This window comes from Salvelinus fontinalis, chromosome 1 (genome assembly GCF_029448725.1).
Source record: "Salvelinus fontinalis isolate EN_2023a chromosome 1, ASM2944872v1, whole genome shotgun sequence".
Taxonomy (NCBI): Eukaryota; Metazoa; Chordata; class Actinopteri; order Salmoniformes; family Salmonidae; genus Salvelinus; species Salvelinus fontinalis.
Window position 1 is genome coordinate 73217294 of NC_074665.1, and position 23413 is coordinate 73240706.

At 46.0% G+C, this 23413-nt stretch overlaps 1 protein-coding gene across 3 annotated transcripts in view; it reads right to left on the bottom strand.

Annotated features, from left to right (window-relative positions):
* LOC129861307 (disks large homolog 5-like) overlaps positions 1–23413 on the bottom strand; it is a 110930-nt gene that overhangs the window by 37106 nt on the left and 50411 nt on the right. For 2 of the 3 annotated variants that reach the window (XM_055932633.1, XM_055932616.1), the window contains exons 3-10: positions 22623–22797; positions 17292–17435; positions 14620–14686; positions 14388–14504; positions 6335–6435; positions 5974–6129; positions 3136–3334; positions 2837–2950 (exon numbers count right to left, since the gene is read on the bottom strand). In XM_055932633.1, the coding sequence (XP_055788608.1) occupies positions 2837–2950; positions 3136–3334; positions 5974–6129; positions 6335–6435; positions 14388–14504; positions 14620–14686; positions 17292–17435; positions 22623–22797 (1073 nt within the window). The remainder of the gene's footprint in view (positions 1–2836; positions 2951–3135; positions 3335–5973; positions 6130–6334; positions 6436–14387; positions 14505–14619; positions 14687–17291; positions 17436–22622; positions 22798–23413) is intronic. The other variant, XM_055932625.1, reaches the window with a different exon arrangement.

Consider the following 23413-nt stretch of genomic DNA (forward strand, 5'->3'; position numbering starts at 1 on the left):
ACTGAGTTCGACTTGGGATAACCGGTAGCATGAAAGTGGCTCATATTTTAGCCAGGTACATTTCTACGGCAAAGAATGGTTCAGAACCAACCTTCTCCAGGGAAGGCTAACTCAGGGCTAGCTCCATTTATCGTGAATAAAGTGTCGGAACCGCAAGTTGAGAACCAATGAAATCAGATTCCTTCCCTTCCCTCCTCTTCTGGACCTCATTTTCACCAAGTGAGTTTCGAGGCGAATGTTATAATTTATGACAATATATACATGTCAGTGGAGGCTGGTGGGAGGAGCCATAGGAGGACGGGCTCATTGTAATGGCTGGAATGGAATGAATGGAACGGAGTCGAACATGTGGTTTACATGTGTTTGATAGCGTTCCATTCATGCCATTACAATTAACCCATCCTTCTATAGCTCCTCCCACTATCTCATAAGGCCTTATTTTAAGACCTAGTTTTACCCTACAGTGGCCTGAAATCCCTGGTTTACTGGCCACATCAGGCCTGTAATTCACATTATGCTGGCTTGGAAAGTGATGTGTAATTCCTATTGGACTCAAGCCAGAGTTAGGATAGCCAACAGTTGGAATTTTTATTCACAGGGTTAGGAACTTTGATAAAGGAGACTACCAAACCATTTAAACTGGAACAACCATTTCAGTAACGGGTGCAATAAATCTAACTAACTGATTAGATTAGTTGAGAAAACTGTATTATTATTTATCTTTATGTAGCATAAGATTAATCAGTCAAACAAAGTAAATGCAAAAATACAGATATTAAAAAAATTCTTAAAAATCTACCTGCAGTAGAGCATGCTGGGAAACATGATAATGATAACATGATAACCCGGATAAAGCACTAAATAAACTTCCGTTAGTGCTAAATACGGCTGCTAGAATCCTGACTAGAACCAAAAAATGTGATCATATTACTCCAGTGCTAGTCTCCCTACACTTGCTTCCTGTTAAGGCAAGGGCTGATTTCAAGGTTTTACTGCTAACCTACAAACCATTACATGGGCTTACTCCTACCTATCTTTCCGATTTGGTCCTGCCGTACATACCTACACAAACGCTACGGTCACAAGACGCAGGCCTCCTAATTGTCCCAAGAATTTCTAAGCAAACAGCTGGAGGCAGGGCTTTCTCCTATAGAGCTCCATTTTTATGGAATGGTCTGCCTACCCATGTAAGAGACACAGACTCGGTCTCAACTTTTAAGTCTTTACTAAAGACTCATCTCTTCAGTAGGTCATATGATTGAGTGTAGTCTGGCCCAGGAGTGTGAAGGTGAACGGAAAGGCTCTGGAGCAACGAACCGCCCTTGCTGTCTCTGCCTGGCCGGTTCCCCTCTCTCTTCTGGGATTCTCTGCCTCTAACCCTATTACAGGGGCTGAGTCACTGGCTTACTGGTGCTCTTTCATGCCGTCCCTAGGAGGGGTGCGTCACTTGAGTGGGTTGAGTCATCTTCCTGTCTGGGTTGGCGCCCCCCCTTGGGTTGTGCTGTGGCGGAGATCTTTGTGGGCTATACTCGGCCTTGTCTCAGGATGGTAAGTTGGTGGTTGAAGATGTGCTTTGGCTTTGGCAAAGTCGGTGGGGTTATATCCTTCCCCTTCCGGGGGTATCATCGGATGGGGCCACAGTGTCTCCTGACCCCTCCTATCTCAGCCTCCAGTATTTATGCTGCAGTAGTTTATGTGTCGGGGGGCTAGGGTCAGTTTGTTATATCTGGAGTACTTCTCCTGTCTTATCCGGTGTCCTGTGTGAATTTAAGTATGCTCTCTCTAATTCTCTCTTTCTTTCTCTCTCTCGGAGGACCTGAGCCCTAGGACCATGCCTCAGGACTACCTGGCATGATGACTCCTTGCTGTCCCCAGTCCACCTGGTTGTGCTGCTGCTCCAGTTTCAACTGTTCTGCCTGCGGCTATGGAACCCTGACCTGTTCACCGGACGTGCTACCTGTCCCAGACCTGCTGTTTTCAACTCTCTAGAGACCGCAGGAGCGGTAGAGATACTCTTAATGATCGGCTATGAAAAGCCAACTGACATTTACTCCTGAGGTGCTGACTTGCTGCACCCTCGACAACCACTGTGATTATTATTATTTGACCCTGCTGGTCATTTATGAACATTTGAACATCTTGGCCATGTTCTGTTATAATCTCCACCCGGCACAGCCAGAAGAGGACTGGCCACCCCTCATAGCCTGGTTCCTCTCTAGGTTTCTTTCTAGGTTCTGGCCACTCTAGGGAGTTTTTCCTAGCCACCGTGCTTCTACACCTGCATTGCTTGCTGTTTGGGGTTTTAGGCTGGGTTTCTGTACAGCACTTTGAGATATCACCTGATGTACGAAGGGCTATATAAATACGTTTGATTTGATTTGATTATGATTATGGTACAAATTTGCCTTTCTAGGGTACCACCACAGTGACAAAGCCGTTAATTCCTTTAAAAAGTGGCAACAATTCTGCTAAGCAAAGCTACAGATCAGTACCATCAGGAACTGAGGGTACACAACATACGTGTGTACCCATGGAAATGGAGATGTACCTCCCCGTTCATTGAGAATCAGAGTGTGATGATTGTACCTTTACATAAAAGTATTGGGTACAAAAATCTACCATTATACTAGATTATCCACACATGTGCCCTAAAAGGTACCGAACAGTACCATGTGAGATCATACATGTACCTCTGAAAGTTCATTATTTATACAGTATATTGATCGTTTGGTACCCCAGGGAACAATACCGTACCCTAACCGTACCCTTATTTCTGAGTGTGTACCTCCGCTAACACTACATACAGATTGAGGTACAGATTGAGGCATTGTCTTACCTGACGTAGTGCCTCCAACTCTTCGCTGGTCATCCTCTTCTCTGACGAGGTGTTCTTCAGTTTGGCCTCAGCCACCTCCAGCCCTGTCTGGAGCTTGTCCACCTCTGTGATAACCTGCTCCACACAAATACACACAATACACTTTACTGCATTACAGTGGTATTATAGTATTACTATTATACTTGATCTAGTATTTATACAGAAGGAAAGAAGCCTCCTGGCTAAATCTGGCAAATGAATAGAAATGTGCATTATCCCGATCCAATAAACCTATTCAAGTCAAAATATATCTCTCTGACCTGGTCCCTCTCACTCATGATGAGTCTGTACTCATTGAAGACCGAGTCCCTCTCCTCCTTGTATTTCTCACAGTCCTTAACGGCCTTCAGCTGCTGGGTCTTCAGCCGTGTGGATTCTGTCTGCAGCCGCTCCATCTCCCTCTGTAGCTCCTTGTTCAGCACTGCAGCCTTCGACAGCTCCGCCTGCGTCGAGTCAAACCTGACACGGTAACAGGACAGGAGGAGAGAGGTCGAGTCAAACCTGACACAGTACCAGGACAGGGGGAGAGAGGTGGAGTCAAACCTGACACAGTACCAGGACAGGGGGAGAGAGGTGGAGTCAAACCTGACACAGTACCAGGACAGGGGGAGAGAGGTCGAGTCAAACCTGACACAGTAACAGGACATGGGGAGAGAGGTGGAGTCAAACCTGACACGGTAACAGGACAGGGGGAGAGAGGTGGAGTCAAACCTGACACAGTAACAGGACAGGAGGAGAGAGGTCGAGTCAAACCTGACACGGTAACAGGACAGGGGGGAGAGAGATCGAGTCAAACCTGACACAGTAACAGGACAGGGGGGAGAGAGGTCGAGTCAAACCTGACACAGTAACAGGACAGGAGGAGAGAGGTCGAGTCAAACCTGACACAGTAACAGGACAGGGGGGAGAGAGGTCGAGTCAAACCTGACACAGTAACAGGACAGGAGGAGAGAGGTCGAGTCAAACCTGACACAGTAACAGGACATGGGGAGAGAGGTGGAGTCAAACCTGACACGGTAACAGGACAGGGGGGAGAGAGGTGGAGTCAAACCTGACACAGTAACAGGACATGGGGAGAGAGGTGGAGTCAAACCTGACACGGTAACAGGACAGGGGGGAGAGAGGTCGAGTCAAACCTGACACAGTAACAGGACATGGGGAGAGAGGTGGAGTCAAACCTGACACAGTAACAGGACAGGGGGAGAGAGGTCGAGTCAAACCTGACACAGTAACAGGACAGGGGAGAGAGGTGGAGTCAAACCTGACACAGTAACAGGACATGGGGAGAGAGGTCGAGTCAAACCTGACACAGTAACAGGACAGGGGGGAGAGAGGTCGAGTCAAACCTGACACAGTAACAGGACAGGGGGGAGAGAGGTGGAGTCAAACCTGACACAGTAACAGGACAGGGGGGAGAGAGGTGGAGTCAAACCTGACACAGTACCAGGACAGGGGGAGAGAGGTCGAGTCAAACCTGACACAGTAACAGGACAGGGGGGAGAGAGGTCGAGTCAAACCTGACACAGTAACAGGACAGGGGGGAGAGAGGTGGAGTCAAACCTGACACAGTAACAGGACATGGGGAGAGAGGTGGAGTCAAACCTGACACAGTAACAGGACAGGGGGAGAGAGGTGGAGTCAAACCTGACACAGTAACAGGACAGGGGGAGAGAGGTGGAGTCAAACCTGGCACAGTAACAGGACAGGGGGGAGAGAGGTGGAGTCAAACCTGACACAGTAACAGGACAGGGGGGAGAGAGGTGGAGTCAAACCTGACACAGTAACAGGACATGGGGAGAGAGGTGGAGTCAAACCTGACACAGTAACAGGACAGGGGGAGAGAGGTGGAGTCAAACCTGACACAGTAACAGGACAGGGGGAGAGAGGTGGAGTCAAACCTGACACAGTAACAGGACAGGGGGGAGAGAGGTGGAGTCAAACCTGACACAGTACCAGGACAGGGGGAGAGAGGTGGAGTCAAACCTGACACAGTAACAGGACATGGGGAGAGAGGTGGAGTCAAACCTGACACGGTAACAGGACAGGGGGAGAGAGGTCGAGTCAAACCTGACACAGTAACAGGACAGGGGGGAGAGAGGTGAAACTAGAAGAGGATAGTTGAAGTGACAGGAGAGGTGGAGATAAGGGTATGAAGTACGATACAAACAAACAGCAGCCCTTTTATGTGAATGAGAAGACATAAAATAGCTCACAGTAAAAATAACTTGGTAATAGAGCAACATCTGATAAGAAAAGCAACATATGATGAAGCTTAGCCAGTCGGCATCACAACGGAAACTCTTAAACTAAGTAGCATAGATCTGCAATCACAGGCCTTCATCTCCTCTGGAATTACTTCAAGCACTTCTGCGTGATTTAAGAACAGTTATGAACACTTATGAACACTTATGAACACTTATGAACACTTATAAACACTTATGAACACTTATGAACACTTATGCAGTAGTGATGGGGGGAAAAAACAGATGGTTACATATCATAAAATTATTTTGGACAATATTATTGACTCCAAGTTTTGATTTATTTACTTTTGCTAGGTAGCATTAGCTACCGCTAGCTGGAGGTTGTGTTGGAGGGCCAGTAGGAGGCACTCTTTCTTCTGGGCTAAAATAAAATATCCCAATGCCCCAGGGCAGTGATTGGGGACATTGCCCTCTGTAGGGTGCTGTCTTTCAGATGGGATGTTAAACAGGTGTCCTGACTCTCTGTGGTCACTAAAGATCCCATGGCACGTATCATAAGAGTAATGGTGTTAACCCTGGTGTCCTGACCCAATTCCCAATCTGGCACTCATACCATCATGGCCACCGAACCATCCCATGCTTCCAATTGGCTCATTCATCCCCCTCCTCTCCCCTGTAACTATTCCCAGGTCGTTGCTGTAAATGAGAATGTGTTCTCAGCTAACTTACCTGGTAAAATAAGAGTAAATAAAAATAAAACAATACGTATCGGCACCTAAGTATCGTGATAATATTGTATCGTGAAGTCCCTGATAAAACCCAACCCTATTATATAGACAGGCAATTAAAGTTGACCTCCTTGTGTGTGTGTGTGTGTGTGTGTACGTCTCTTACCTCCTCATAGAGGTAGAGTACTGTTGTTGGTAGTGTGTAGCAGCGTCTCTCTGCTTCAACAACATGTCCACCTGTTTCTGTAGCCTCCTGTTCTCCTCCTCTGCCTGCTCCAGACGGCTCAGGTCTGTGTTGTGGTTGGCTGTCTTCTCATTGTACCTAGAATAATAGAATGAAACAGGAAGGGTGAGTGAGCTCGTCCACAACCTTCTGGACTGGAGTCCTGCACGCTATCAACGGCTCCAAGAAGGCTAGCTCCCTTGGGAGGGGGGGGGGGGTTGATATTCGTGCTCATCAACACAGGGTCACTAGTACAATATAGTAATATAACAATTAAATGATATACGTTGTCTTGTCGTTGTACCTCTTCCTCAAAGCCTCGTAGTCTCTCTTGGTGCCCTCTAGCTTGTCCATAGCCGTGTCATACAGCTTGTTGAGGATCTCTGACGACCCATCTCTCATCACCTGGAACAGAGAGCTCATTTATTTTACAAAAATGTCAATACTGAAAGTTTAATGCACTGACTGTATGTTGTTGCTCTGGATAAGAGTCTATGCTAAATGACTACAACATAAATGTTTTGGTACATTTTGTATTGTTTGATTATAGGACAGTTACAGAGAGGGAGATGGGTAGTTGAAAGACAGTATCAGAGATGGAGATGGGTAGTTGAAAGACAGTTACAGAGAGGGGTATGGGTAGTTGAAAGACAGTTACAGAGAGGGAGATGGTTAGTTGAAAGACAGTTACAGAGAGGGGTATGGGTAGTTGAAAGACAGTTACAGAGAGGGGTATGGGTAGTTGAAAGACAGTTACAGAGAGGGGTATGGGTAGTTGAAAGACAATATCAGAGAAGGAGATGGGTCGTTGAAAGACAATATCAGAGAAGGAGATGGGTCGTTGAAAGACAGTTACAGAGAGGGAGATGGTTAGTTGAAAGACAGTTACAGAGAGGGGTATGGGTAGTTGAAAGACAGTTACAGAGAGGGGTATGGATAGTTGAAAGACAATATCAGAGAGGGGTATGGGTAGTTGAAAGACAGTTACAGAGAGGGGTATGGGTAGTTGAAAGACAGTTACAGAGAGGGGTATAGATAGTTGAAAGACAGTTACAGAGAGGGGTATGGATAGTTGAAAGACAGATACAGAGAGGGAGATGGGTAGTTGAAAGACAGTTACAGAGAGGGGTATGGGTAGTTGAAAGACAGTTACAGAGAGGGGAATAGATAGTTGAAAGACAATATCAGAGAGGGAGATGGGTCGTTGAAAGACAGTTACAGAGAGGGGTATGTATATTTGAAAGACAGTTACAGAGAGGGGTATAGATAGTTGAAAGACAGTTACAGAGAGGGGTATGGATAGTTGAAAGACAGATACAGAGAGGGAGATGGGTAGTTGAAAGACAGTTACAGAGAGGGGTATGGGTAGTTGAAAGACAGTTACAGAGAGGGGAATAGATAGTTGAAAGACAATATCAGAGAGGGAGATGGGTCGTTGAAAGACAGTTACAGAGAGGGGTATGTATAGTTGAAAGACAGTTACAGAGAGGGGTATGGGTAGTTGAAAGACAGTTACAGAGAGGGGTACGGGTAGTTGAAAGACAGTTACAGAGAGGGGTATGGATAGTTGAAAGACAGTTACAGAGAGGGGTATGGATAGTTGAAAGACAGTTACAGAGAGGGGTATGGGTAGTTGAAAGACAGTTACAGAGAGGGGTATGGGTAGTTGAAAGACAGTTACAGAGAGGGGTATGGATAGTTGAAAGACAGTTACAGAGAGGGGTATGGATAGTTGAAAGACAGTTACAGAGAGGGGTATGTATAGTTGAAAGACAGTATCAGAGAGGGAGATAGGTAGTTGAAAGACAGTTACAGAGAGGGAGATGGGTAGTTGAAAGACAGTTAGAGAGGGGTATGGCTGCGCCACTCGGGAGCCCAATCTATCTATGCCTTGATGACAGCTTTGCACACTCTTGGCATTCTCTCAACCAGCTTCATGAGGTAGTCACCTGGAATGTATTTCAATTAACAGGTGTGCTTTGTTAAAAGTAAATTTGTGTAATTTAATGCATTTGTGCCAATCAGTTGTATTGTGACAAGGTAGGGGTGGTATACAGAAGATAGCCCTATTAGGTAAAAAACCAAGTCCATATTATGGATAAGCAAATAAGCAAAGAGAAATGACAGTCCATCTTTACTTTAAGACATTAAGGTCAGTCAATTCAGAAAATGTCAAGAACTTTGAAAGTTTCTTCAAGTGCAGTCGCAAAAACCATCAAAGCACTATGATGAAACTTGCTCTCATGAGGACCGCCACAGGAAAGGAAGACCCAGAGTTACCTCTGCTGCACAGGATAAGTTCAGTAGAGTTACCAGCCTCAGAAATGGCAGCCTAAATAAATGCTTCACAGAATTCAAGTAACAGACACATCTCAACATCAACTGTTCAGAGGAGCCTTCGTGAATCAGGCCTTCATGGTCAAATTGCTGCAAAGAAATCACTATTAAAGGACATCAATAAGAAAAAAGAGACTTGCTTGGGCCAAGAAACATGAGCAATGGATATTAGATCGGTGGAAATCTGTCCTTTGGTCTGATGAGTCCAAATTTTAGATTTTTGGTTCCAACCACAGTGTCTTTGTGAGATGCAGAGTAGGTGAACGGATTATCTCCGCATGTGTGGTTCCCACCGTGAAGCATGGAGGATGTGTGATGGTGTGGGGGTGCTTTGCAGGGGACACTGTCAATGATTTATTTATAATTCAAGGCACACTTAACCAGCATTGCTACCACAGCATTCTGCAGCGATACTCCATCCCATCTGGTTTGCGCTTAGTGGGACAATCATTTGTTTTTCAACAGAACAATGACCCAAAACACACCTCCAGGCTGTGTAAGGGCTATTTGACCAAGAAGGAGAGTGATGGAGTGCTGCATCAGTTAACCTGGCCTCCACAATCAGCCGACCTCAAGCCAATTGAGATGGTTTGGGATGAGTTGGACGGCAGAATGAAGGAAAAGCAGCCAACAAGTGCTCAGCATATGTGGAACTCATTCAAGACTGTTGGAAAAGCATGCCTGGTGAAGCTGGTTGAGATAATGCCAAGATTGTGCAAAGCTGTCATCAAGGCAAAGGGTGGCTACTTTGAAGAATCTCAAATACAAAATATATTTACATTTTATTGGTTTCTACATGATTCCATATGTGTTATTTCATAGTTTTGATGTCTTCACTATTATTCTACAATGTAGAAAAAAGTAAAAATAAAGAAAACCCCTTGAATGAGTAGGTGTGTCCAAACTTTGACTGGGTACTGTAAGTATTCAGACCCTTTGCTGTGAGACTCGAAATTAAGCTCAGGTGCACCCTGTCTCCATTGATCATCCATGAGATGTTTTTACAACTTGATTGGAGTCCACCTGTGGTAAATTCAATCGTTTTGACATGATTTGGAAAGGCACACACCTGTCTATATAAGGTCCCACAGTTGTCAGTGCATATCATGAGCCATGAGGTCGAAGGAATTGTCCGTAGAGCTCCGAGACAGGATTGTGTCGAGGCACAGATCTGGGGAAGGGTACTAAAAAATGCCAAGCATCACATTTGGAGGGAACCAGGCACCGCTCATCACCTGGCCAATACCATCCCTAATGTGAAGCATGGTGGTGGCGGCATCATGCTGTGGGGATGTTTTTCAGCGGCAGGGACTGGGAGACTAGTCAGGATGGGAGGGAAAGATGAACGGAGCAAAGTACACAGAGATCCTTGATGAAAATCTGCTCCAGAGCGCTCAGGGCCTCAGACTGGGGTGAAGGTTCACCTTCTAACAAGACAACGACCATAAGCACACATTCAGAACAACGCAGGAGTGGCTTCGGGACAAGTCTCTGAATGTCCTTGAGTGGCCCAGCCAGAGCCCGGACATCAACCCATCAAATATCTTTGGAGAGACCTGAAAATAGCTGTGCAGCGACGCTCCCCATCCAACCTGACAGAGGATCTGCAGAGAAGAACGGGAGAAACTCTCCAAATACAGGTGTGCCAAGCTTGTAGCGTCATACCAAAGAAGACTCGAGGCTATAATCGCTGCCAAAGGTGCTTCAACAAAGTACTGAGTAAAGGTTCTGAATACTTATGTAAATGTATTTTCAGTTTATTTATTTTTTATACATTTGTATAAAAAAAAGTAAAACCTGCTTTTGCTTTGTCATTATGGGGTATTGTGTGTAGATTGATGAGTGAAAAACCCCAGATTTAATCCATTTTAGAATAAGGCTGTAACGTAATAAAATGTGAAAAAAGGGGTCTGAATACTTTCCAAATGCACTATCTATAGAACATCTACAGATACAGCACTATACAATACACTACAGTACATCTACAGATACAGCACTATACAATACACTAGAGTACAGTCCATCTACAGTACATTTACAGTACAGTGTTTCTAGAGTACATCTACAGTACAGTGTAGCTACAGGACATCCACAGTCCATCTACAGTCCATCTGCAGTACATCTACAGTACAGTGCATCTACAGTACAGTGTATCTACAGTACATCTGCAGTACATTTACAGTACAGTGTATCTACAGTACATATGCAGTACATTTACAGTACAGTGTATCTACAGTACATCTACAGTACATCTGCAGTACATCTACAGTACATCTACAGTACATATACAGTACATCTACAGTACATCTACAGTACAGTACATCTACAGTACAGTGCATCTACAGTACATTTACAGTACAGTGTATCACAGTACATCTACAGTACATCTACAGTACTTCTACAGTGCATCTACAGTACATCTACAGTACAGTGTATCACAGTACATCTACAGTACATCTACAGTACATCTACAGTACATCTACAGTACAGTGTATCACAGTACATCTACAGTACAGTGTATCTACAGTACATCTACAGTACAGTGTATCTACAGTACATTTACAGTACAGTGTATATACAGTACATTTACAGTACAGTGTATATACAGTACATTTACAGTACAGTGTATCTACAGTACATCTACAGTATATATACAGTACATCTACAGTAAATCTACAGTACATCTACAGTACAGTGTATCTACAGTACATCTACAGTACATCTACAGTACATCTGCAGTACAGTACATCTACAGTACATCTGCAGTACAGTACATCTACAGTACAGTACATCTACAGTACATCTGCAGTACAGTACATCTACAGTACAGTGTATCTACAGTACATCTACAGTACATCTACAGTACATCTACAGTACAGTGTATCTGCAGTACATCTACAGTACATCTACAGTACATCTGCAGTACAGTGTATCTGCAGTACATCTACAGTACATCTACAGTACATCTGCAGTACATCTACAGTACATCTACAGTACAGTACATCTACAGTACATCTACAGTACAGTGTATCTACAGTACATCTACAGTACAGTACATCTGCAGTACAGTACATCTACAGTACAGTACATCTGCAGTACAGTACATCTGCAGTACAGTACATCTACAGGACAGTGTATCTACAGTACATCTACAGTACAGTACATCTACAGTACAGTGTATCTACAGTACATCTACAGTACATCTACAGTACATCTACAGTACAGTGTATCTACAGTACATCTACAGTACATCTACAGTACATCTGCAGTACAGTACATCTACAGTACAGTGTATCTACAGTACATCTACAGTACATCTACAGTACAGTGTATCTACAGTACATCTACAGTACATCTACAGTACATCTGCAGTACAGTGTATCTACAGTACATCTACAGTACATCTGCAGTACAGTACATCTACAGTACATCTACAGTACATCTGCAGTACAGTACATCTACAGTACAGTGTATCTACAGTACATCTACAGTACATCTACAGTACAGTGTATCTACAGTACATCTACAGTACATCTACAGTACAGTGTATCTACAGTACATCTACAGTACAGTACATCTACAGTACATCTACAGTACATCTACAGTACATCTACAGTACAGTACATCTACAGTACAGTGTATCTACAGTACATCTACATTATACTTAACCTCTGTGAACACTGGGAAATACAACAGTAGAATACAGTGGTCTCTATCTCCACTATACATTACAGTACAATACAGTTTATTTGCAGCACAACAACACTATAGCACTCTCTCTACAGCCGTCTCATTGATGACATGGCAGTGCTACAGATAATGACTCAACATGACTGAGTCGACAACCACTCTGTCTGAATAAAGCAGAGCAGACTGAAGTGCCCTCCTCTCCTCCATAGTGTAAAAATAGATTAAGCACCAGAAAACAAGACCTGCTTTAGTCAGTAATGCAGCATCCCAAATGGCACCCTATTCCCTATATAGTGCACTATAGGCCATGTTCAAAAGTAGTGCACTGTATAGGGAGCCATTTGGACGCATTCCATAGCTATATTTACAAAGGTTACACCGAAACTGTTTCACTCTGAGAACTCAGAGATCAAAGGAAAAGGTGCAACATTTTTCTAGTTAAATAAATAACCCAACATTGGAACAATTTGTCAAATTACTGCCAAGAAAAAAAGTAATTTAGCAGAGTTGAGGGTCTTGGGGCTAAATGAAGACTCTTTCAGTCAGAGAGAAGAGAAACCATGCAGAACATTTATAATGTGCCTCTCCGGCTCCACTACACTTCTACTGCGATGGCTTTAAAACGACTCAACTAAAGAAAAGGATAATAATATGAATAGACGTAATGTAAGTAATGTGTCATAATAACGAACATCCCACAGGATGAACAGTCACATACAGTAGGCTACAAAAATCGGATGCACTGACTGGACTATAAAGTGCTTTGGATAAAATTGGCACATATTTGTATGATGATTGCATTATGTATATTCAACATGGGTATCAGGCAAAACCTCCACGAGGCATGTTCTGCACGTCTACCGCATGGCATTGGCTCGCTCATAAAATCCTTAACAGACGTAATTCACAACGGCAGCCTAATTTGAATTGACATCAGGCTCATTTGATTGTGAATTTCTATGCTGTTTGATGCTAGTTTACTTAGTAATGACATAAGCTCATCAGCAATCCCAGCTTTGGGTAGACAATATCTATGCCCCAAATGGCACCCTATTCCCTTTATAGTGCACTACTTTGGACCAGGGCCTGGTCAAACGTAGAGCACTATATAGGGAATAGGGTGTCATTTGGTACCTGGCCAATTAGGCACCTACTGATCAGACTGGCATTGAAAGCATTCCCCATGAACACGTTAGATATGACTGACAAACATTTAACGATCTGAACCAAGGGTTCAAACTATAATGAGAGCTAAAATAGATCCTACAGAGTGTGCGTCCCAAATGACACCTTATTCCCTTCAGGCCCCTATGGACACTGGTCAAAAGAGTTAACTATAAAGGGAATAGGTCGTTACTTGAGGTGCAACCAGAGCAGCAATGAGAGAAACTAAATGGTTGATTTAATAAAAATTATAAGAAATTATTCATTTATAATAATTTGGTCATGTGTCTAATTTGAAGGCATTTCTCATCGCTATGACGACATAGTGGAGTGAGCTCGTCTGACCGTGCTAATGGTCCTAAATGGGCAGAACATGTAGAATCTGTCTCACATGTCAGAATCCAAAAAGGTATTTCAAGAAAGGTCAAAAGAAACGTCAGTCAGAGCAAGAATAGACGGCAAAGGTTTCGCCAAAGTTCCCGTCAAACCAGGGATTCGAACTGGCAACGCTCTGGTCACTGGCCTGCTTCTATAACTTCTATGTTAGCTGCCACCCCCTGGACCCAAAGAGAGGACTCTGACCCAAAGAGAGGACCCTGGACACAAAGAGCGGACCCTGACCCAAAGAGAGGACCCTGGACCCAAAGAGAGGACCCTGACCCAAAGAGAGGACCCTGGACCCAAAGAGAGGACCCTGGACCCAAAGAGAGGACCCTGACCCAAAGAGAGGACCCTGGACCCAAAGAGAGGACCCTGGACCCAAAGAGAGGACCCTGACCCAAAGAGAGGACCCTGGACCCAAAGAGAGGACCCTGACCCAAAGAGAGGACCCTGACCCAAAGAGAGGACCCTGGACCCAAAGAGAGGACCCTGGACCCAAAGAGAGAACCCTGGACCCAAAGAGAGGACCCTGGACCCAAAGAGAGGACCCTGGACCCAAAGAGAGGACCCTGACCCAAAGAGAGGACCCTGGACCCAAAGAGAGGACCCTGGACCCAAAGAGAGGACCCTGACCCAAAGAGAGGACCCTGGCCCAAAGAGAGGACCCTGACCCAAAGAGAGGACCCTGGACCCAAAGAGAGGACCCTGGACCCAAAGAGAGGACCCTGGACCCTGACCCAAAAACCTTGAGCATGTCAGGGTGAGTGTGTATTCTACTCCAATACCTGTTGGTGAAGCAGCCTCATGTCTCCCAGCTCTCTCTGGTCCTCATCATGTAGTCTCCTCATCTCCTCACAGCTCTGTTTCACATGGTTGTGTTCTCTGACCAGCTGGATGTTGTCCTGCAGAATAGAATGAAATAGTATTGGATTGAATCGAATAGAGTATGGTAGTATCCCAATAGGGAAATGTGTTTTGCAACAAAGTACAGGTATACTTGGAAAACAGATAACTTACCTGCCTCACAGCATCCAGCTCCTCCTTCAGCGGAGACTGCTCGCTGGCCAGACGGCTGTGGAGCGTGCTGCACACAGAAAAAACATACAGCAACTTGAACGTGCATCGACCCTGGTAGTGGCATGTGTTCTGTTTTTAATAGGTGTTGTATTTCATGTGCTACAATGAGCAGGTAGGAGCATTCACACAGAGCAAACTACATTGGTGTGCTTAACAATCCAGTGTTTGTGAAACTTCAAACTTGTGAGCAGTTTGGTGAAGAGACATTTTCTCAAGCTTTAAAGGAACAATCTACCAGTGCTTTGTGGACAGTTGCTTTTTATCCCAAATGGGCAAGTCCACTCCAGAAGCAGACTTGCTAGTAAATAAATAAATACGTTTTTTCCCTGCTGCAGCCACAGATGAAGACAAACATGGTCTGGACCTAGAGGCAGAGACAGAGGATTAAACATTGGGGCTAATCCTTCATCTGTCTGTTTTACATTCTGCCCCAGCTGTTAGGTTGGTTGTCCCCACACTATTGAGACAGTATGGCAGACATCATTAAATCACACAAATGGACAGACAGAGAGAACATCCGGCCCCCTCTACTCACGCCTTTCTTTTCCTCAATAAAGTAGCTATCAACAAGGTCAGTGTTTGTACACTGTAAAAATAGAAAGTCTCACAACACCATGATTGTGTAATGAAACTGTGAGAAATAGTTACTAAGCTGAGATCTGGTGTTGAAATGTAAACCCAATGTAAGTGTTTTAATACAAAATAATGTGTTTTAAAACGTAAATGAAGTACTCTGAAACACCCAAAGTGGTTCTTCAATCTGAAAATGTGTGTTTTTAAGAGTGTTGTGAAAACTCTTTTGGTGGTTTAAGTGCATGTAAAAGGCAGCATCAAAATAATAAAATTGTGTTTCTCATACAGGGTTGGGGTGACTAGGTATCCCCGTTCCCTTTCAATGGTTTAGAAATGCAAATGGTTTATATCCTAAATATTAATTGATGATAAGGGCCTATGGAGAATATTTATTTTCTCAATGCTTTATTTAGGAGATTAGGGGTAGTAAGCTGGTACATTTCATTGGAATTTTACCCACTCAACCACACTGTAAGAAATGATTCTGTAGTGAATTGTAATTGACAACAAAAAAACAAGCAACATAATCAAAATGAATGCAAGTCGTGCAGAGTCTGTGGTCTAGGGGTAAGTCACCTGGCTTTGATACACATCACCCCTCTTCCCACGAAGACCGGGGTTCCCTGCACCAACCCTTCAATCTGTTTCTCCCACCTATCTCTACCTCCTCTGTCATTTCAGAACTGTCTCAATAAAGTGTCAAAATATCTTACAAAATAAAATAATGCAAGTCGTTTCAATTATTTGTTGATTTCATTTTACCAAAATAATGTAAGAAGGAATCCAATTGAATATGTTAATATGTTATGAGGATAACAAAAGAAAGAGAAAATGTAGTGATTGAACTCATTAGAAGCCTGTGGTTTTAAAAACTTATTTTTTTTGACTGTATAGTATAATTCTATATTACTATTAAGCTTGCTGTGCCATGAGTTGGAATGGATCATGATGAATGGGTAGCACAACTGTCAGGCAAATTGACGTTCAATGAGGACAGCACCCATTCCAATATTCATGACTGTCAATGGAAGAGGCAAGTGCAGAATCCTCAATTCTAGCAGTTCAACCTCCAGTTAGTGCTGGTGGCTTGAACACTTTGCTTAAAAAAGCCTGCCAACACTGTATGAAATGGAAAATGATCAAGTACATAAAACAATGTTAAACATTAAAACACCAGACAAAGGGATCTAATTCTGCACTAGACAGGATTGAACACATCATAATGGAGAGTGTAAAAGAGACACGCTGTGCATCCCAAATGGCACCCTATTCCCTGCACAGTGCAGCCTACGGGTCCTTGTCAAACGTAGTACACTAAATAGGGAATAAGTTGCCATTTACAACACAGGCTAGAACAGTCATGATCTGATCTTTCTGACAGAAAAGCAGTGGCTCTGCTCACTTTAATTTCTAAAATCCCTGGTGTCAAAGGATTGGGATGATGGTTTAACTGAGCAGGACCATTTGGAATGGGACACGAGATTGGTTGACCTCTTACCCCTCGGGAAAAAAATGTTCTGTGCAATCTGACGCACAGATCTCATAAGAGGGACAAACACAGGTTAAAAGCCCATCCATCCATTCCATCGCCTGATTGTTAGAACAGAGAGATTCAGAGCACGCAACATAAATGAGCTGGGAGAAGGCTAAAATATTTATGGACCCCAACCACTCCCATGCACTTCACTACAGACCGGGGTTCAAATACTATCTGAATACAGTCAAAAACTTTGGGTGGGCTTGAATGAGCTCGTCTGTTGCGAGCTCACCCCAACCACCTGGCACTCCAGGCAAGATAAATTGAACACACAAGGCATTTGAAATAGTTCTAAATAGTATTTGAACCCAGGTCTGCACTCTACCACTCACTGGTAGATTAGAAAAGGGTGTGTGCGTGTGTGTGTGTGTGTGCGTGTGTGTGTGTGTGTGTGTGTGTGTGTGTGTGTGTGTGTGTGTGTGTGTGTGTGTGTGTGTGTGTGTGTGTGTGTGTGTGTGTGTGTGTGTGTGTGTGTGTGTGTGTGTGTGTGTTCATCACTCACTGGTAGAAGTCAGCTTTCTTCACGGCCTCCTCACATCTCTTCAGTGTTGTGCTGTGTTGGTTCTGTAAGGACTGCAGGTCCACCATGGCCTTCATACACTGCAGCTTCAGATGCTCGTAGTCCTGGCCTGACTTGGAGTTGGGCCTGGTTCTCACACACACACACACACACACACACACACACAAATGGATGCACACACACACACACACACATACACACACACACACACACACACACACACACACACACACACGAGAGATGACAGAAAAGAGTGACGTATCAGAACCAAGCCCCCCAGGAGCAGATTAAAGTGCAGAACACTATGGTTATGAGAGAGGTAGGCACGAGTAGCTTCATTCAAAATACATACTCTTGTTTAATGTTTTAACAGAGTTACTGAGATCACAAAATGTGGATCCCATTTAGCGTAGCCTTTTTTTGCTTTTACTTCTCTGCTTCTGGCGGTAGAGTGACTTTGGAGGAATAAAGAGGTGATCATCCCTGGTGAGCGTGTTATCTGTTGGCTGAGGGTGGTCATCCCTGGTGAGCGTGTTATCTGTTGGCTGAGGGTGGTCATCCCTGGTGAGTGTGTTATCTGTTGGCTGAGGGTGGTCATCCCTGGTGAGCGTGTTATCTGTTGGCTGAGGGTGGTCATCCCTGGTGAGCGTGTTATCTGTTGGCTGAGGGTGGTCATCCCTGGTGAGCGTGTTATCTGTTGGCTGAGGGTGGTCATCCCTGGTGAGCATGTTATCTGTTGGCTGAGGGTGGTCATCCCTGGTGAGCGTGTTATCTGTTGGCTGAGGGTGGTCATCCCTGGTGAGTGTGTTATCTGTTGGCTGAGGGTGGTCATCCCTGGTGAGCGTGTTATCTGTTGGCTGAGGGTGGTCATCCCTGGTGAGTGTGTTATCTGTTGGCTGAGGGTGGTCATCCCTGGTGAGCGTGTTATCTGTTGGCTGAGGGTGGTCATCCCTGGTGAGCGTGTTATCTGTTGGCTGAGGGTGGTCATCCCTGGTGAGCGTGTTATCTGTTGGCTGAGGGTGGTCATCCCTGGTGAGCGTGTTATCTGTTGGCTGAGGGTGGTCATCCCTGGTGAGCGTGTTATCTGTTGGCTGAGGGTGGTCATCCCTGGTGAGCGTGTTATCTGTTGGCTGAGGGTGGTCATCCCTGGTGAGCGTGTTATCTGTTGGCTGAGGGTGGTCATCCCTGGTGAGCGTGTTATCTGTTGGCTGAGGGTGGTCATCCCTGGTGAGTGTGTTATCTGTTGGCTGAGGGTGGTCATCCCTGGTGAGCGTGTTATCTGTTGGCTGAGGGTGGTCATCCCTGGTGAGCGTGTTATCTGTTGGCTGAGGGTGGTCATCCCTGGTGAGCGTGTTATCTGTTGGCTGAGGGTGGTCATCCCTGGTGAGCGTGTTATCTGTTGGCTGAGGGTGGTCATCCCTGGTGAGCGTGTTATCTGTTGGCTGAGGGTGGTCATCCCTGGTGAGCGTGTTATCTGTTGGCTGAGGGTGGTCATCCCTGGTGAGCGTGTTGTCTGTTGGCTGAGGGTGGTCATCCCTGGTGAGCATGTTATCTGTTGGCTGAGGGTGGTCATCCCTGGTGAGCATGTTATCTGTTGGCTGAGGGTGGTCAACCCTGGTGAGCGTGTTATCTGTTGGCTGAGGGTGGTCATCCCTGGTGAGCGTGTTATCTGTTGGCTGAGGGTGGTCATCCCTGGTGAGCTTGTTATCTGTTGGCTGAGGGTGGTCATCCCTGGTGAGCGTGTTATCTGTTGGCTGAGGGTGGTCATCCCTGGTGAGCATGTTATCTGTTGGCTGAGGGTGGTCATCCCTGGTGAGCATGTTATCTGTTGGCTGAGGGTGGTCATCCCTGGTGAGCTTGTTATCTGTTGGCTGAGGGTGGTCATCCCTGGTGAGCGTGTTATCTGTTGGCTGAGGGTGGTCATCCCTGGTGAGCGTGTTATCTGTTGGCTGAGGGTGGTCATCCCTGGTGAGCATGTTATCTGTTGGCTGAGAGTGGTCATCCCTGGTGAGCGTGTTGTCTGTTGGCTGAGGGTGGTCATCCCTGGTGAGCGTGTTATCTGTTGGCTGAGGGTGGTCATCCCTGGTGATCATGTTATCTGTTGGCTGAGGGTAGTCATCCCTGGTGAGCGTGTTATCTGTTGGCTGAGGGTGGTCATCCCTGGTGAGCGTATTATCTGTTGCCTGAGAGTGGTCATCCCTGGTGAGCTTGTTATCTGTTGGCTGAGGGTGGTCATCCCTGGTGATCATGTTATCTGTTGGCTGAGGGTGGTCATCCCTGGTGAGCGTGTTATCTGTTGGCTGAGGGTGGTCCTCCCTGTTGATCATGTTATCTGTTGGCTGAGGGTGGTCATCCCTGGTGAGCGTGTTATCTGTTGGCTGAGAGTGGTCATCCCTGTTGAGCATGTTATCTGTTGGCTGAGGGTGGTCATCCCTGGTGAGCATGTTATCTGAAGGCTGAGGGTGGTCATCCCTGGTGAGCGTGTTATCTGTTGGCTGAGGGTGGTCATCCCTGGTGAGTGTGTTATCTGTTGGCTGAGGGTGGTCATCCCTGGTGAGCGTGTTATCTGTTGGCTGAGGGTGGTCATCCCTGGAGAGCATCTTATCTGTTGGCTGAGGGTGGTCATCCCTGGTAAGTGTGTTATCTGTTGGCTGAGGGTGGTCATCCCTGGTGAGCATGTTATCTGTTGGCTGAGGGTGGTCATCCCTGGTGAGCATGTTATCTGTTGGCTGAGAGTGGTCATCCCTGGTGAGCGTGTTATCTGTTGGCTGAGGGTGGTCATCCCTGGTGAGTGTGTTATCTGTTGGCTGAGGGTGGTCATCCCTGGTGAGCATGTTATCTGTTGGCTGAGAGTGGTCATCCCTGGTGAGCGTGTTGTCTGTTGGCTGAGGGTGGTCATCCCTGGTGAGCGTGTTATCTGTTGGCTGAGAGTGGTCATTCCTGGTGAGCGTGTTATCTGTTGGCTGAGAGTGGTCATCCCTGGTGAGCTTGTTATCTGTTGGCTGAGGGTGGTCATCCCTGGTGATCATGTTATCTGTTGGCTGAGGGTGGTCATCCCTGGTGAGCGTGTTATCTGTTGGCTGAGGGTGGTCCTCCCTGGTGAGCATGTTATCTGTTGGCTGAGGGTGGTCATCCCTGGTGAGCATGTTATCTGTTGGCTGAGAGTGGTCATCCCTGGTGAGCGTGTTATCTGTTGGCTGAGGGTGGTCATCCCTGGTGAGTGTGTTATCTGTTGGCTGAGGGTGGTCATCCCTGGTGAGCATGTTATCTGTTGGCTGAGAGTGGTCATCCCTGGTGAGCGTGTTGTCTGTTGGCTGAGGGTGGTCATCCCTGGTGAGCGTGTTATCTGTTGGCTGAGAGTGGTCATTCCTGGTGAGCGTGTTATCTGTTGGCTGAGAGTGGTCATCCCTGGTGAGCTTGTTATCTGTTGGCTGAGGGTGGTCATCCCTGGTGATCATGTTATCTGTTGGCTGAGGGTGGTCATCCCTGGTGAGCGTGTTATTTGTTGGCTGAGGGTGGTCCTCCCTGTTGATCATGTTATCTGTTGGCTGAGGGTGGTCATCCCTGGTGAGCGTGTTATCTGTTGGCTGAGAGTGGTCATCCCTGGTGAGCATGTTATCTGTTGGCTGAGGGTGGTCATCCCTGGTGAGCGTGTTATCTGTTGGCTGAGGGTGGTCATCCCTGGTAAGCGTGTTATCTGTTGGCTGAGGGTGGTCATCCCTGGTGAGCGTGTTATCTGTTGGCTAAGGGTGGTCATCCCTGGTGAGCGTGTTATCTGTTGGCTGAGGGTGGTCATCCCTGGTGAGCGTGTTATCTGTTGGCTGAGGGTGGTCATCCCTGGAGAGCATCTTATCTGTTGGCTGAGGGTGGTCATCCCTGGTAAGTGTGTTATCTGTTGGCTGAGGGTGGTCATCCCTGGTGAGCATGTTATCTGTTGGCTGAGGGTGGTCATCCCAGGTGAGCATGTTATCTGTTGGCTGAGAGTGGTCATCCCTGGTGAGCGTGTTATCTGTTGGCTGAGGGTGGTCATCCCTGGTGAGCGTGTTATCTGTTGGCTGAGGGTGGTCATCCCTGGTGAGCGTGTTATCTGTAGGCTGAGGGTGGTCATCCCTGGTGAGCGTGTTATCTGTTGGCTGAGGGTGGTCATCCCTGGTAAGCGTGTTATCTGTTGGCTGAGGGTGGTCATCCCTGGTGAGCGTGTTATCTGTTGGCTAAGGGTGGTCATCCCTGGTGAGCGTGTTATCTGTTGGCTGAGGGTGGTCATCCCTGGTGAGCGTGTTATCTGTTGGCTGAGGGTGGTCATCCCTGGTGAGCGTGTTATTTGTTGGCTGAGGGTGGTCATCCCTGGTGAGCGTGTTATCTGTTGGCTGAGGGTGGTCATCCCTGGTGAGCGTGTTATCTGTTGGCTGAGGGTGGTCATCCCTGGTGAGCGTGTTATCTGTTGGCTGAGGGTGGTCATCCCTGGTGAGCGTGTTATCTGTTGGCTGAGTGTCTGTCTAGAACGGTTCTAAGTGATGTCAGGCAAGTACATCGCCTGGCTCTGTAGTGAGTCCTGTACCTACAGTAGCTATAGTGCTTCTGTCTCTTATTATATTGGAATAATCCACCCCCATCGAAGGTGGTCCCAGGTGAAGGCCATGCTCTGTCTATAGTGAGGGTTGTAGGGAAAGGGTTCCCTAACTTCTTCACTAAGGCCTTCACCCTTCCAGCATTCAATCAAGTTTATTTTTTATATAGCCCTTTGTACATCAGCTAATATCTCAAAGTGCTGTACAGACCCAACCTAAAACCCCAAACAGCTAGAATGCAGGTGAAGAAGCACGGGGAACATCCCGTGCAAAAGCACTGTTCATGACACAAACTGTTCACACCCCTCTTGTTGGCGGAGAGAACATTTTGCATCAGTTATTGACACACAAATATCATACAACCAAAAAAAATGCTAACCTCCCCTGTTATTATAATGGTGAGAGGTTAGCATGTCTTGGGGGTATGGTATTTGTGCATCTAACTATCTCACTCTTCATTATTCACGATTCATTCAGGACTATCTGTAATCATGGTAGCATCCACATTAATGTGTTTAGAAACATATTCTATTCTTATTTACAATAAAAGCGACTCCAAAATGACACAATACATTATTTACCATTAATTTCTATTGGGCACAAAATAATCTGAAACACAACCAAAACAAACAGAAAATGCATCCAACAAAATTGTAGAGCCAACCCCCCTAGGGGGGCACCCCACAGTTTGGGAATCCCCGGTGTAGAGTAGTGTAACTGCAGTATACCAAGAGTTCTACTGTACCTGCAGTCATCGAAGGTGGTGCCGGGCGAGGACAGGGCCAGGCGTTTACGCAGCTCGTCCCTCTCGCGGGTCACCTGTCTCAGCTGGAAGAGAACCGCCTCCATCTTCTCACTCATCTGACCGTGGCGGTTCTCCATATGGGCCGGAGGAGGGGACGAGGCTTGACCCGTGGTACCTGTCACAGTCAGACTGTCACTGATGGCTAGGGCCCTTACACCGACATAGATGATGTGAAGTGCATAGGGCGTTTACGCAGGTGAATTTGGGATTGGGCCTCAGAAGACTGGAGACAGAGATCGCTCTTTCCGCATACCACATGTGGCAAGGGCCCTTACACGACATAGGCCCTCTCCCAAATCGACCCCTAAACCCTACTCCGTGCCCTATGCACTTGTGGAGATCTGAGAGGATTTGATTTGTATAAGCAGTGTGGTGAAAGCTACCTCCACCTAGCCCATCAAAGGGCAAGATGAAGCTATAACTATATTGTTTATTAGGCTGCACCTGTCAAATCCTCTCAGATCTCCACAAGCGCATAGAAGTTGCTTCAAGAGTCCTCCAAATCGACAATGGAGATTGAGAATGCTTGTGTCATACTTGATGAAATACATAAGCCAAACAATCCAAAGTAAAGTAGCACACCGTTATTATGAATAATGTGACAACAATAATCAACAAACCAGCGGGCAAAATGTGGCACATGACGTCTTCATGACTACGTTTAAAGGGGCAACCTGGGATTTAAACAATAACAAAGCGGGCACCCCGCCACTGTTTTTAATTAAGCTCGA